Below are 14112 nucleotides of genomic sequence, written 5' to 3'. Positions count from 1 at the left end.
TTTTTACATAAGATTCTTTCATCACAGTCATTAATAAGATGTCATAATGCAAGGTATGCCTCTATTCTACAATAGGTACAGTCATTTAATATTTATGTTTTTTTGTTAGAGATTGCTTATTCAACAATTTCTATATTATGTTCTTTATATCAAGATATTATTGTCTTCTTTACCTCCTCAGTTTTATTTTTTTCAGGTTACCTTTACAAGTAGCAACCATTAGCCTAATTTGTGTTAGATGTATTTTTCTCATTTTATTAAAGGGTTATTGTAGTTCACTTCCTCTCTTTGCAGTTGTTAACACATAATTTTCTACAAATTAGTGAAGTTCCACCTTCACCGTCCCAGTTCTAACACTCTTCCTGACATCCACATCCATAGAGTATTCATACCTATACATTGATGATTGGAAAATAAAAAAGATATTAGATCTGAAAGCAACACCATCATCTTTCCATTCAAATTCTAATCTAAGATGAATTAAACTACTCCTTTTCCATTTCCATTTTCACTCTTATTCTTAGATGGGAAAGATCTTTTCAATTTTTTTCTCTATCTGTTAAAGGAATACTTGGACTTGGAAATACAGGTGGGTACCACGGCTTTATTCATGCAAGTAGATATCAGTCGCAATATGGATGAAGAAATTTGTGAGCAAAACCTATTTGACGAAATGTTTCACTAACTATATTTGGAGATAACACAAAACAATCAAATAAACATGAGTTTCCTTCTAAGTTCCAATGTATATTTATTAACTAATTTAATTCCATATTTGTATGTGATTCTTTCTTCACTATTTCTACAATTCATATGATTATCGAGTTCACCCAATGTCAGTCATTAATAAGAGGACATAATGCAATGCATTTCTCTATTCTATTGGTATGACAAGCATATTGATTCAAAATTTAAGGTTCACATTATAGATTTGTTCTTCAAGAATTTTTATCGTTTGTGCTTCATATGAAGTCTTGTTTTCTTTTACCCTTAATTACAGGATACGGTAAGAGTCCAATTAAGTAAAGTATGTTGTTGGTTGTTGTGCCTGTTCATAAGTTTTACATAATTCAATCACTTGAGATTAGTTTATACTAATGATAAGAATGGTAGTTGAATGGTAGTGTAGTTGGGATGAAAGAAATGTCATCAACGCCACTGCAAGTTAATATATAGTAATGTGCTACACACTATCTCTTATTTTACTATACAAGAAAGGATAAATAGCGGTTATAATTGAGTTTACTTTGGGATGGTATTTGTTACCATTTTGTGAAGTATTTACTGCCCATAATGAGTACATTAAGACTCTTATTGTCCATTAATTTGAGATTAGTTTTGATGTTACCATTATTTATCTCTCGGGGGCTTAAAATACTACTACAATAGCGTCACTGGTGTAACTTGGGTTAGATGTTATTGCGAAACAAATATGTTTCCCATTTTTATTTTATAAGTTTACTTTGGAACTAACGTTATTTGGAATGAACCTATAGTGAGAGAAACCTAAAGAGTTTGATATCTAAACTAGCTATAAATATTTAATATTTAATATCTAAACTAACGTGTTGACAGACACTATCGTGTCTGTCAATCCGCTTTCCTATTGTTTGTAATATGTTTGTAATGTATAATCTACAAGCTATAAATATTAAATATAGTAAGTTGTGTTAGATATTATAATTTGTAATTAAATTTATTCGATTGATGTAATTATTAATTTTTTAAATTAAACATTAAAATAATTGAGTGATTCACAATTATTTTTTAAGTGAAGTTTATGGTTAGGGTGACCCCCGTGCCTGTCAACCTGTATTCCCAATGTTTGATACCGAGTTTTCATTTTTACATGTTATAAACATTTGGAGTGATAAAGTTTAATTATAATTGAATACTTTATATTAATGACTACAATAATTTATACACTTACTATAGTAAATAATAAAGGCAATAATAAAAATTAAACTCACAATGATGTTGTTTAGAATAGTAAGAAATTAAGAATATAAAACCAATAGCAAAACAAACACAATACCAAGGAAAGACTACTAACATTTATCATAATAACATCCTTATTACTAAGTCAATAAAATACCATTTGTATAGTTATATCCATTCATTTTGTCAGCCACTAATATTGCATAAATCTCCTTCATTTACTAAATATATTTTTCCTTCTTTGCCTTGAGAATCATTGATGAAAAAATTGTTAAATTTTCCCATCTCCCAATAAATATGCACCTAGAAGAAGTTGTAACAATTGAACTTACTTAAGTTAAAACTAAATAATTGATGAAAATAACTCACATAATTTTTTATTAGTGAGAATGAAGTTATAATAATTATAACAGTTAACATTCTTTCCCTTATATTATACTTTCTTGCATAAGACTCCTTAATATATGTACATGAATTTAATATGTATGCACTGACAGTGTTAAGGTTTTTTACACTGCCATTAAATCATCCACCATTGATTTGTTAATAATCATTGTCTCTTAAACAAAAGTAATACAAATCAATGGTGAATGATGTACTGATAGTGTAGAATATTTTATACTGTCAATGCAGATTTTAAACTCTTTGTACATTTTATAGAAAAATTTGAAGAAGACATATAAGACTCCTTGACTTTAGTGACTACTCCCTTGATTTATGAATATTCCTTTAACTAGGTGTTAAGAGGCACTACTAGGCCTGTCAACTCGTTTTCCTATTGTTTGTAATGTGTATTCTACATATGAAAGTAATTTTTTATCTAATTAATTCAATTTATTGAGTAAATCTATTGCATTGGTCATAATGTATTTCTATTAAATTAAAAAATAGGAATGCATGAAAATATATTGCACTGGTCACAATGTATGCAATTAAGTAAAGAGTGTGTGAATATTTGACATTTAAAACATTCGGACTACACGTTACAAATAATATGAAAGCGGGTTGACAGACACAGTAATGTCTGTCAACACGCTAGAAAATAAAATTAAGTAAAGATATCAAGACTTTATTCTTGGTGAACACAATTGTATATGCATCATTTGTTAAACTTCATCCATGTTCAAGCTTATTGTTACCATTCATTCATGGAAAGCTCATTCATGGAAAGCTTCATCTCCTTCTTCCTTCTTTCTTTTCCTTATTGGGCTTTAGTTATCAGAAAGCCCAGTTATGCTTAGCCTTTCTGTTGGTAGTTAGTTTTGGACTTTCCTCTTTTAGCTTGTCCAGTTAGTTATAGTGGTTAAGTTAGTTTGTTTCCTTTCCTCTTTTAGCTTTACAACATTGCTATTTAAAGGAGCTTTACCTCCATCCAAAATATATGAAAAATTCTCTTCATAAACTGAAGTTCAGATTACTCTCTCAATTCTCCTCTCCATGTCTTCATTGAAAACTAACATGGTATCAGAGCAATCATTGCTCTGATCACCACCTTTTCTTCCTTTCTGGTTTTCTGCTTCCCCTCTTCTTCCTTTCTGCTCCTCCTCCTCTGTCTCTCGGTTCCCTCATTGAAAAATGAACACGCCAAGCCTTGATCATAACACAAACCCTCAGAATCCCTTCTTCCTTCATCCGAGTGAGAGCCCCGCTCTTGTCCTTGTAACCCCCTTGATGGATGGCAAGAATTATCACTCTTGGTCAAGAGCCTTCAACCTTGCTTTAGATTCCAAGAACAAAGTTGGCTTCATTGATGGCAGTTTAAAGCAACCTGCAAAAGAAGATCCAATGTTTGGGCCATGGAAAAGATGCAACACAATGGTGCTATCTTGGATCCAACATTCCACCGAAGACTCAATAGTAAAATCAATCCTCTGGATTAACTCTACTGCTGAAGCTTGGAAGGATTTGCAAGAAAGATACTCCCAGGGAGATATGTTCAGAATGGCTGTGTTGCAACAAGAGTCTTATCACCTCAACCAAGGGAACCTTTCAGTATCTGAATTTTACACAAAACTAAAAAGCTTATGGGATGAAATTGATAATTTCAGACCCATCAAGAATTGCATATGTGCTATGCCTTGCTCATGTGGAGCAATTGATTCAGTAAAACAATATAGAGATCAAGATTATGTGATCATATTCTTGATGGGATTAAATGAGCAATTTGCTCAAGTTCGCTCACAAGTAATGATGACTGAACCTCTGCCATCCATAAATAAGGCCTTCTCAATGGTTGTCCAACAAGAAAGACAACAGAACAATCCCATCCCCTCAAACTTCAACCAAGACAGCAGAGTTCTAAACATCAATTCCAAACCAGAACCTCACAGAAACACAAATGCTGGAAATAATGCCACTTTCAGGGGCAGAGGTGCTTATGGCTATAAAGGAAGAGGAGGTAGATCAGGCACAAGACCCTTAAACACCAAATTCTGTACTCATTGTGAAAGAACAAACCATACAGTTGAAACATGCTTCTTAAAGCATGGCTATCCTCCTGGATACAAATCTAATAATCCATCCAGAATGGCAAACCATATTGCTTTCTTTCCATTAGACAAGGAAGACCATGCTGAACCCAATGCTCAATCAAGCTCTCACCACCAAGGACAGTAAAAACTCTTCACAGAACAACAGGTAAAAGACATACTAGAAATGCTAAACCAATCCAAAGGTGAAAAGGATCACACTACCAACTCTGTGATCAACACAATCCTGCCAAATCCAGGTAATTCTCCATCTCAATGGCTCCTAGACACAGGAGTCACAGATCATATTTCCTACACAATGAGCCACTTTAGCACCTTCAAAACTATACCTCCAATGCTCATAACCTTGCCTACTGGCACCAAGGTCACCACAAATATTTCTGGCACAGTCAGACTGAGCAAGACGATTACATTACATAATGTTCTGTTTGTTCCCCAATTCCATGTTAATCTCATTTCTGTCAATAAACTGATTCACTATTTGAAATGTCATTTGATTTTTTCTCACAGACAGTGTTTGATCTTGCAGAACCATACCAAGAAGATGATTGGTTCAGCTAGAATGGAACAAGGCCTATACATCATGCACTCACAAACTGCATCATCACAATCTTTAACTTCCTGCAATAACACCACTGTCTATAGCAATAAAAATTTATGGCATTTACGTTTTGGGCACATTTCTGACCATACTATGCATTTACTTAGCAAACAATTCCCCTTTATTCATCTTAAAATTGAACCATCAATGCCATGTGATATATGTCACCTAGCTAGACAAAAAAGATTACCCTTCCCTAATAGCAACACTAAGAGCACAAAAAGGTTTGAAATTCTTCATGCTGATATTTGGGGTCCTTACTCTACCCCTTCTTTGTTTGGTCATAAATATTTCCTAACCTTGGTTGATGACTTCACCAGGTTTACATGGATCCTCATGATGAAGTCTAAAGTAGAAACTAGGCCTCATTTAATACAATTTGTGTCATACATTGAGACACAATTTGACACAAAACTCAAATGCCTTAGAAGTGACAATGGTGTTGAGTTCCTCATGCATGATTTCCTCTCATCTAAAGGCATCCTACACCAGAGATCTTGTGTTGAAACTCCACAACAAAATGGTGTTGTGGAGAGAAAACATCAACATATTTTAAACATTGCTAGAGCTCTCTTCTTCCAATGCCATCTCCCCCCCAAATTTTGGAACTTTGCTGTCCAACATTCTGTACACATCATCAACAGACTACCTACTCCTCTTTTACAACATCATAGCCCCTATCAAAAGCTCTACAACAAGCTCCCCTCTATTGATCACCTTCGAACTTTTGGCTGCCTAGCTTATGCTAACACTCTCCAATCCAACAGAACCAAATTCCAACCAAGAGCAACAAAATCTGTCTTTCTTGGTTTCCAAGAAGGCACAAAAGGCTACATCCTTTATGACCTCAATTTCCACACCCTCTTCCTCTCAAGAAATGTGTTCTTTTATGAACAAATTTTTCCATTCACTGAGATCCCTCCTCATGATGAACCACCCCCCTGCAAAGTCTCAATAGAGCCTTCCCTCACCTATGACCATCCCATATCCCAACAGAATCCACCACCTCCTACCCTAATACAGTCACACACATCCAACTAACCTTGTTCTCCCATAAATAGACACTCTCTAAGACCTAGAAGACCCCCTTCCCATCTAAGAGACTACCATTGTAATATATCCCTATCCCAACCTAAAACCACAACCAAATACCCTCTGTCATCTGTCCTTGACTACCACAAATGTTCCTCAACCTACAAACACTTCTGCCTTACTGTCTCTAATCACACAGAACCAAACTCTTACAAACAAGCTTCCTTAATTCCTTGTTGGCAGCAAGCTATGCAACATGAACTTCATGCTCTTGATCTCAATCACACATGGTCCCTCATGCCCCTACCTCCTGATAAGTCCCTCATAGGCTGTAAGTGGGTCTATAAAATTAAATACAAAGTTGATGGCACCCTCGAAAGGTACAAAGCTAGGCTTGTGGCTAAAGGCTACACCCAAATGGAAGGAATAGACTACCTTGAGACCTTCTCTCCTGTTGTCAAGATTACCACTGTAAGAGTTGTCATAGCCTTAGCTGTTGCAAAAGGCTGGTTCCTTAAACAATTAGACATCAATAATGCCTTCCTTCATGGTGACCTCCATGAAGAAGTCTATATGGAACCCCCTCCTGGTTTATTGCCTTCCAACTCCAACCTTGTTTGTAAATTGCACAAATCCTTATATGGCCTCAAGCAGGCTAGCAGAGAATGGCACACAACACTCTCTTCCAAACTCTTATCCTTAGGCTACATTCACTCTGAGGCAGATCAAGCTCTATTCACCAAGTCCTCTGCCCACTCATTCACTGCCATTTTGGTCTATGTAGATGACCTTCTTCTCACAAGAAACAACCTTCCTGAAATCACTCATGTTAAGCAAGTCTTAGATCAAACTTATAAAATTAAAGACTTGGGCCCCCTAAGGTACTTCCTCGGGCTCGAAATTGCCAGATCCAAATCTGGGATACACCTTAACCAAAGACAATACACCTTATCCCTCCTAGAGGAATCTGGTTGTTTAGCTGCTAAACCCTGCAAAACTCCCTCTGATCCCTCCACTAAATTACAGCTAGATCATGGTTCTCCCTTGACTGATCCCGCTTCATATAGGAGGCTTGTAGGAAAATTAATTTATTTAACCATATCTAGACCTGATATTTCTCACTCTGCCCAACAATTAAGTCTATATATGTCTACACCTACAACTTCTCATTATAAAGCTGCAATTAGAGTTCTTCACTATCTGAAAGCTTGCCCTGCCCAGGGTCTTTATTTCTCAACTAATTCTACTTTAATTCTCAAAGCTTTTGCAGATTCTAATTGGGCCTCTTGCTTGGACACAAGAAAATCCACCACTGGTTTCTGCATATTTCTTGGCGAGTCCATCATTTCTTGGAAAACCAAGAAACAAAACACCGTGAGCAAGTCATCCTCCGAAGCAGAATACATAGCCTTGGCAAGTTTGGCTTGTGAATTACAGTGGCTAAAATATCTCTTCAATGATCTTCACATTCCTTCTTCCTCCCCTACCTCCGTTTATTGTGATAATCGTTCTGCAATCTACTTAGCTCACAATCCAGTCTTCCATGAACGTTCCAAACATATAGAAATTGATTGCCATGTCATTCGAGAAAAAATTCAACAAGGCTTAGTGCATTTGCTTCCCATCTCCTCTGCTCACCAACTAGCAGATGTGTTTACAAAATCTTTACAACCTCGCATTTTCCATGGTTTCATCAGCAAGTTGGGCCTCTACAACATCCACGGTCCACCTTGAGGGGGGATGTTAAACTTCATCCATGTTCAAGCTTATTGTTACCATTCATTCATGGAAAGCTCATTCATGGAAAGCTTCATCTCCTTCTTCCTTCTTTCTTTTCCTTATTGGGCTTTAGTTATCAGAAAGCCCAGTTATGCTTAGCCTTTCTGTTGGTAGTTAGTTTTGGACTTTCCTCTTTTAGCTTGTCCAGTTAGTTATAGTGGTTAAGTTAGTTTGTTTCCTTTCCTCTTTTAGCTTTACAACATTGCTATTTAAAGGAGCTTTACCTCCATCCAAAATATATTAAAAATTCTCTTCATAAACTGAAGTTCAGATTACTCTCTCAATTCTCCTCTCCATGTCTTCATTGAAAACTAACATCATTTCTTTAAGATTGAACAATTACCTCAAACGAATATATATTCGGCTGTAAATTACAATATATAATACAACTTAATATGTAGAATACACATTACAAACGATAGGAAAGCGGGTTGACAGGCACGGTAGTGCCTGTCAACACGCTAGTTTTAATATAAGATAATAATGTATCTCCTCGTATAAGGATATAACTTATCTCCTCTAGTCAGTAAAAGTGTGACATGTGTGTTATTTTGTTTATTTTAAAAAATATTTTTATAGAAAATAATGAAACATGACACATATCTTCACTGACATGAGGAGATAACTTATCTCCTTATTATACCAGGAGATACTTCATTCCCTTAATATAATTTCATAAATTACCAACTTACTAATAATTAATAATTTAGTAGTATATTTATTTAATCATTTCTAATTAATAATTATAAACTAATTGATAAATAAGTAATTATTTTTTTATTTAAAAATTGCAAATAGATATTTTTTTATAGACTAATTAAATATTATATATATTAATTACTTGGGAATTATGTACTGTTCATGTTACTATTTTTCCATATAAATTTTAGTCATTAAATTATAATTATAAATTTATTATTATTCTTGTAATAATTTTATTATACATTAATCATTAGAAAATTTATATATATAATTAAATTTGTAAAACTATTAGGTATTATGGGCGACAAAAGCAAACATTACATGGATCGCTCCATTGTCATCCTTATAACACTTGAAAGCTAATTGTAAGAAAATTACTTGAAATATTAATAGTTTTTTAAAATCTATATGAGCTTTCAATGGTTCACTTATAACTTTTATCCTTTGAAATCTTAGCAAAATAAATTAATTATATTGCAGTGAAATTAATAATTACAAATATTTAAAAACTAAATAAAATAATTAATTATAAAATTTTGTTACCAAATTATTAATAACTCACCTAATTAACAACATATTTAATTACTCCAGTTTAAAATTATGAACTTATATTGAGTAGGTAGTTGATTGAAATCGAGTAAAAACTAATTTCAAATATTGTAACTCAATTTACTATGAACTTCATTCAAATTTTATTCTCTAAAAATCTTTAATAACTTATTGACTAGATCAAAAAATATTAATAACCTACTCATATTGTTGAAGACTAACGGTTATGAATTATGATGAAGCTCATAAAATAATACTTAACCTACTTATTTGCCCGACTTATTTGCATGTACTAGCACATCTATACTATTAATAAAGGCAACACAAATAATAATTACCTCATGGTATAATTCTTATATTCTAAACTTACCCTTTTATATTTTTAATAACTACTATAAACTTCCACATATTACTTTCATTTTTTATATTAATAATTTAATATCCTTGATCTTTCACACATTCTCTTATTTCTATCTTCTATCTTTCTCCACCCAATAGACACAAAATGAGAAATTGACATAAGTTTTATGTATATCATATCAACTATCACATATTATCTTCTTAAATCTTCACTATTTATTGATTTTATATACTGCACTCTTATATTTAAATTGTTTTTTTAAATAATATAATAATAAGATCATACATACTATATCAAAAAAAATAAGAATGTGGGTGACCGACACGAAGTGCCGGTCGACACGCTAGTATCTATAATTATCCAACAAAATTTTAAATTTAATTATTTGTTTATAGTTTTTTTAATAATTAATACATGAATAATATCTTTCTATATCAAAATTTGTGACAATAATTTGATTTATAAAACAGATTTTCAAATAATAATAATAAATAGATTATATATATTTTGACACGTTACGTTTTGAGGAAGAAATACAGAGCCGTTGTTATCGAATACTCGTTCACACACAAATCACAAAAGAATATATCAATCTTTACCAATATAACAAACTAACCAAAAAACCCTAAAAAGCCGAACCCACAAATTCCTCATTCACCATCAACATAACAATTCTACCTATTTAAACACCCTTTCCCCTCTCTTCACAATTCACCTTCGTTCTAAACTTTTTCCCCAATTCCATTATTCATTGTGAATGCTAGAAACCCTAAGTAACTTCGATTTCATGCGCTCTCATCCCCAATCAAGGGCGAGCGCTCCGATTCTCATCTCTGTTTCCTTTGCTTTCGGTTCTTGCAAACAAGCCTGGTACTACCGCTGCATCGGCGTCGACCCTTGAGAAACCCTAATTTTGAAATTTTCTGATCCAACCCTGATCTCCAATTTCTGTTTTATCCAAAATCCAGTTTTTTCCCCATTTGCGATTCTGGGTCGTTTTAATTTTCGATAGATAAGTTTTTTGTTGTTTCGATTAATTTGAGGCACGAACGAAAATGTTGTTGATTAAGCAGAAGAAGAACAATAACGCGAATGTGAGGAGGTTGTTGATCAGCATCAATGTGCTTGGAAGTGCGGGTCCGATTCGGTTTGTGGTGAATGAGGAGGAGCTTGTGGCGGCGGTGATCGATACTGCACTCAAATCTTATGCACGTGAGGGGAGGCTCCCTGTGCTTGGGAATGATATCAATGGTTTCGATCTTTATTGCCCGCATGTTGGATCTGATGGTAATTTTCATTTTGGAACCATGACATCTCGATGTCCCTTGTGTTTTCAATTAGATTCTGGCATGCACAATAAAATATATTCGAAATCATTAGTTTTGATGTTTCTTATAGTTTATATTGTTGTCAATGATTGATCACTTTTGTATTTTTGGTGTGATAATATGATTTTTATAGATTTTGTGTGAAATTTTTACAACTTGCTTCTGAATTATGTGTTTTGATGATGTTGTAGCTTTAATTTTTATCAGTTATAGCTATTTTCAATGCCAAATTGCACTGCGAAATGTGTTTTTTATTTGCTTTCATATTTGAAATAAAGAACTTCATTTTGTACTTGATTCTGAATTTTATGTTGATTGTTATCATGAAAATCAGAAAATCTTTTCTCGTTATCACTCTTTTGGGTGTGTTGAAGTTTTCCCTTTATACAGATCAGGAGTTGTTTGAAGTTTTAGAACCCCACATTTTGTAACGTTTTCTTAAATGTATTTTGATGAATTTTGCAGCTCTGAGACCCTGGGAAGCAATTGGAACACATGGAGCTAGGAATTTCATGCTATGCAGGAAACCAACGACTTCTACTTCTACTCCAAATGTGCATGCTGCTACTGGTGGTGAAAATGGGACTCCACCACTTTCCCGCAGGGGAAGTGGGAGTTGGAAAGCATGGTTGAACAAATCCCTCAACCTTAAGATATCTTCCCATTGAGATCAATCAAATCCCAAATTGTTGGTTGAACTGAATAATAGTTATGTTGAATTTTCGGTGGTATATCCCACTTATGTATTATGTTATTGCTGGTTTGCTTTTCTTATGATATGTTTGTTTTTGTTCTCTCTAGCTATGAGAGAGAACCTTTTGAATCCTTTTTAGAAAATTAAACTGAGATCTATGATGTATTGGCTGTTTAATTTTTGTTGAAATAAAAGTTTAAGGTTTTTCTTCAATTTGATTTCTCCTCCGTTACAATGGAATGCCTTTGATTTTCATTGCTTGTTCTCTCTGTTTATAGAAATACAGAATGCATGGTTCGCGCTGCAGCTACTTCTCTTCTTTTTAGTCAACGTGACCATATTTATGTATATCAAAAGGGCAGGTTAACAAATGTCTTCAGGGATTGTTTAAGGATGCAAAAAGAATAAATTTGTATTGTAAAGTGATGCTTACCATATCAAAATGTGTTGAATTTGATTGTCTAATGTTAACCACTTAAGCTACTCATTTCATATACGTAATAGTATTTCAAATATTTCAAAACGATGTTATTTGATGTGGAAGAGGGTGGCTAGAATCTTGATCTCCTTCTTAATCCTACTAAGAGTTGGTGTTGGATTGTCTTGGATGGGTACCTAAAAAGAATAAATTGCAAGTTGGTTTTTCTTTATTTTTTGAATGCAATCATTGTATTTAATGCTATGTTATTTAGTACTTGAATACATGTTAGTTATGCTTTAAGAGGTTTATCTTTTTTGACCAATTAAATGGTGATACTATCTTTTCAGGTTTTCAAAGTATCTCATCTCTAACCTCTTCCAATTCAGTATTACACTGTGAATTAGTAAACAAAGTCCTAGTAGCCAAACATACAATAATTATTAACTAATTAAAAATAATTTAAATGTACTCTTGATAGTTAGGTTGACACTATTTATATTCCAATTTATCTATTATTTTTATCAGTTCAAAAGTCTAATTGTCCCACTTGAATTATAACATGTATACCATGATTATCTAAACCAGTTGTTGTTGAGAGATATTTATTATTTTTATTGGCAATTGTTAGTATTTTATTGTGAGTGAGATTTAACTCTCTCAACCTCTTCGAACCCACAATTTTCTACATTCCATTTTTTAAGTTTTCTTTCTTCACCATCAAACTACCTTATTTTGTTGATGGTGAGACATATATTATTTTGCAACAACATGCGGAACATATTTTGTGCTTATCATTTTCTTTATCAAGTCAATTTAAATCAGCCGTTAGCTTGTAACAAAACAAATGATATGCATAGCACATGCAGCCAAGTATAATGCATAACACTTCCAAAAAAAAATAAGTTTAAAAGATAAATGTACACAATCTTATATTCATAAATAAATATAGTTATATGGTTTGAATTCATGATCTTTAACATCACAAAAATGAGGTAAACAATACTCGTTTTCTTTAAGACAGGTGTCAATGAGCCGAATAAGAATACACAGCAATTTGTGTTATTTTTGTCAGATGTATACAACTTGGTCACAGGCTGTTGACATGATAATAAGGGCTCATAAAGCGGCGTTGTTTGGACTGATTCTACTAGCAAAATAATTTATTCTTTGCACCTAGACACTTTATTTGACACAATAAACCGAAGTTGATTCTACCATGTCCACGAAATTAGTCATGTGGAAAAAGTTGATTCCAGCAGGGAAGGTTAATAAATTCGAACATATTCCTGGAATAATACAAACCCATTTAGATGCAAAGGAGAGTGGTTGAGAATCTTAAACCAGGCATCTCTTAATTTCTAACAGATTTGTTTTGATACTGCTATTGAATGAATGGTTTAGAGTAGAAGATAACAGTTCAAAAGATAAGGTTCCATTAGAGTGAGTGTATATTGGAAACTAAACAAAAAGTAATGTTTCTCCCCTTGATTTCATATAATGTGTTATATAATTATAGTATAAAAGCATATTTAATGAGCATATTATATAATTAATGTTTCTCCCCAAAAAAGAAACTTATTGCACATGAATTACCTGGTTCAAAGAGTTATGCTATAAAATAATATATCTGCCTAATTTCTATATTTCAATTTTGCTCGTATAATTTTATTCAGTTCTATTAGTAATTACTATAACATAATTTTAATATCTTAACAATAACTACTAGAAACGTTCATATGTTCTTTTATTTTTTCTATCAATGTATCATTACTATTTTATACATTCTCTTATTTTTATTTTCTCTTTTCATCATCCTAAGAAGAACAACTTTAACCAACATGTAAAAAAATCCAATGACACACTATTATTAGAGATACAAGTTAAAAAATTTATAAAATTTTTATATATACACTTTATATAAAAATAATAATGTGGATTGACAAACATCAAGTGTCGATCAACACATCCGTATACAATAATTTTCTTTGTCACCAAACTATTACATACAGTAAGTAAATAGTTCATAAAAACTTAATTATATGTCGGACTATAAACTTAATTCACAAGCAAAATCTTAAATGATCTTGGTGCACATGTACTTGGTCATTGAAGGGCTCAAGGAAGAGATGATTTCCAGAAGAAATCTAAACTGATTTAAGTCAAGAAAGGGATAAGTTAGACCGTCCAACTTCTGCACAAAGGAGGTGCAATCCAAAAA

At 33.0% G+C, this 14112-nt stretch overlaps 1 protein-coding gene across 1 annotated transcript; it reads left to right on the top strand.

Moving 5' to 3' along the window:
• Nucleotides 10072–11647, top strand: LOC109362967 (uncharacterized protein At4g22758-like). The gene is made up of 2 exons (XM_019609077.1): nucleotides 10072–10738; nucleotides 11245–11647. The coding sequence occupies exons 1-2, from the start codon at nucleotides 10507–10509 to the stop codon at nucleotides 11445–11447; spliced, it is 435 nt and encodes a 144-aa protein (XP_019464622.1). The 5' UTR covers nucleotides 10072–10506; the 3' UTR covers nucleotides 11448–11647.

Source organism: Lupinus angustifolius, chromosome LG12 (assembly GCF_001865875.1).
Source record: "Lupinus angustifolius cultivar Tanjil chromosome LG12, LupAngTanjil_v1.0, whole genome shotgun sequence".
Taxonomy (NCBI): domain Eukaryota; kingdom Viridiplantae; phylum Streptophyta; class Magnoliopsida; order Fabales; family Fabaceae; genus Lupinus; species Lupinus angustifolius.
Note: the sequence above shows the minus strand (reverse complement) of the source record. Positions and strands in the feature narration are given on the sequence as shown.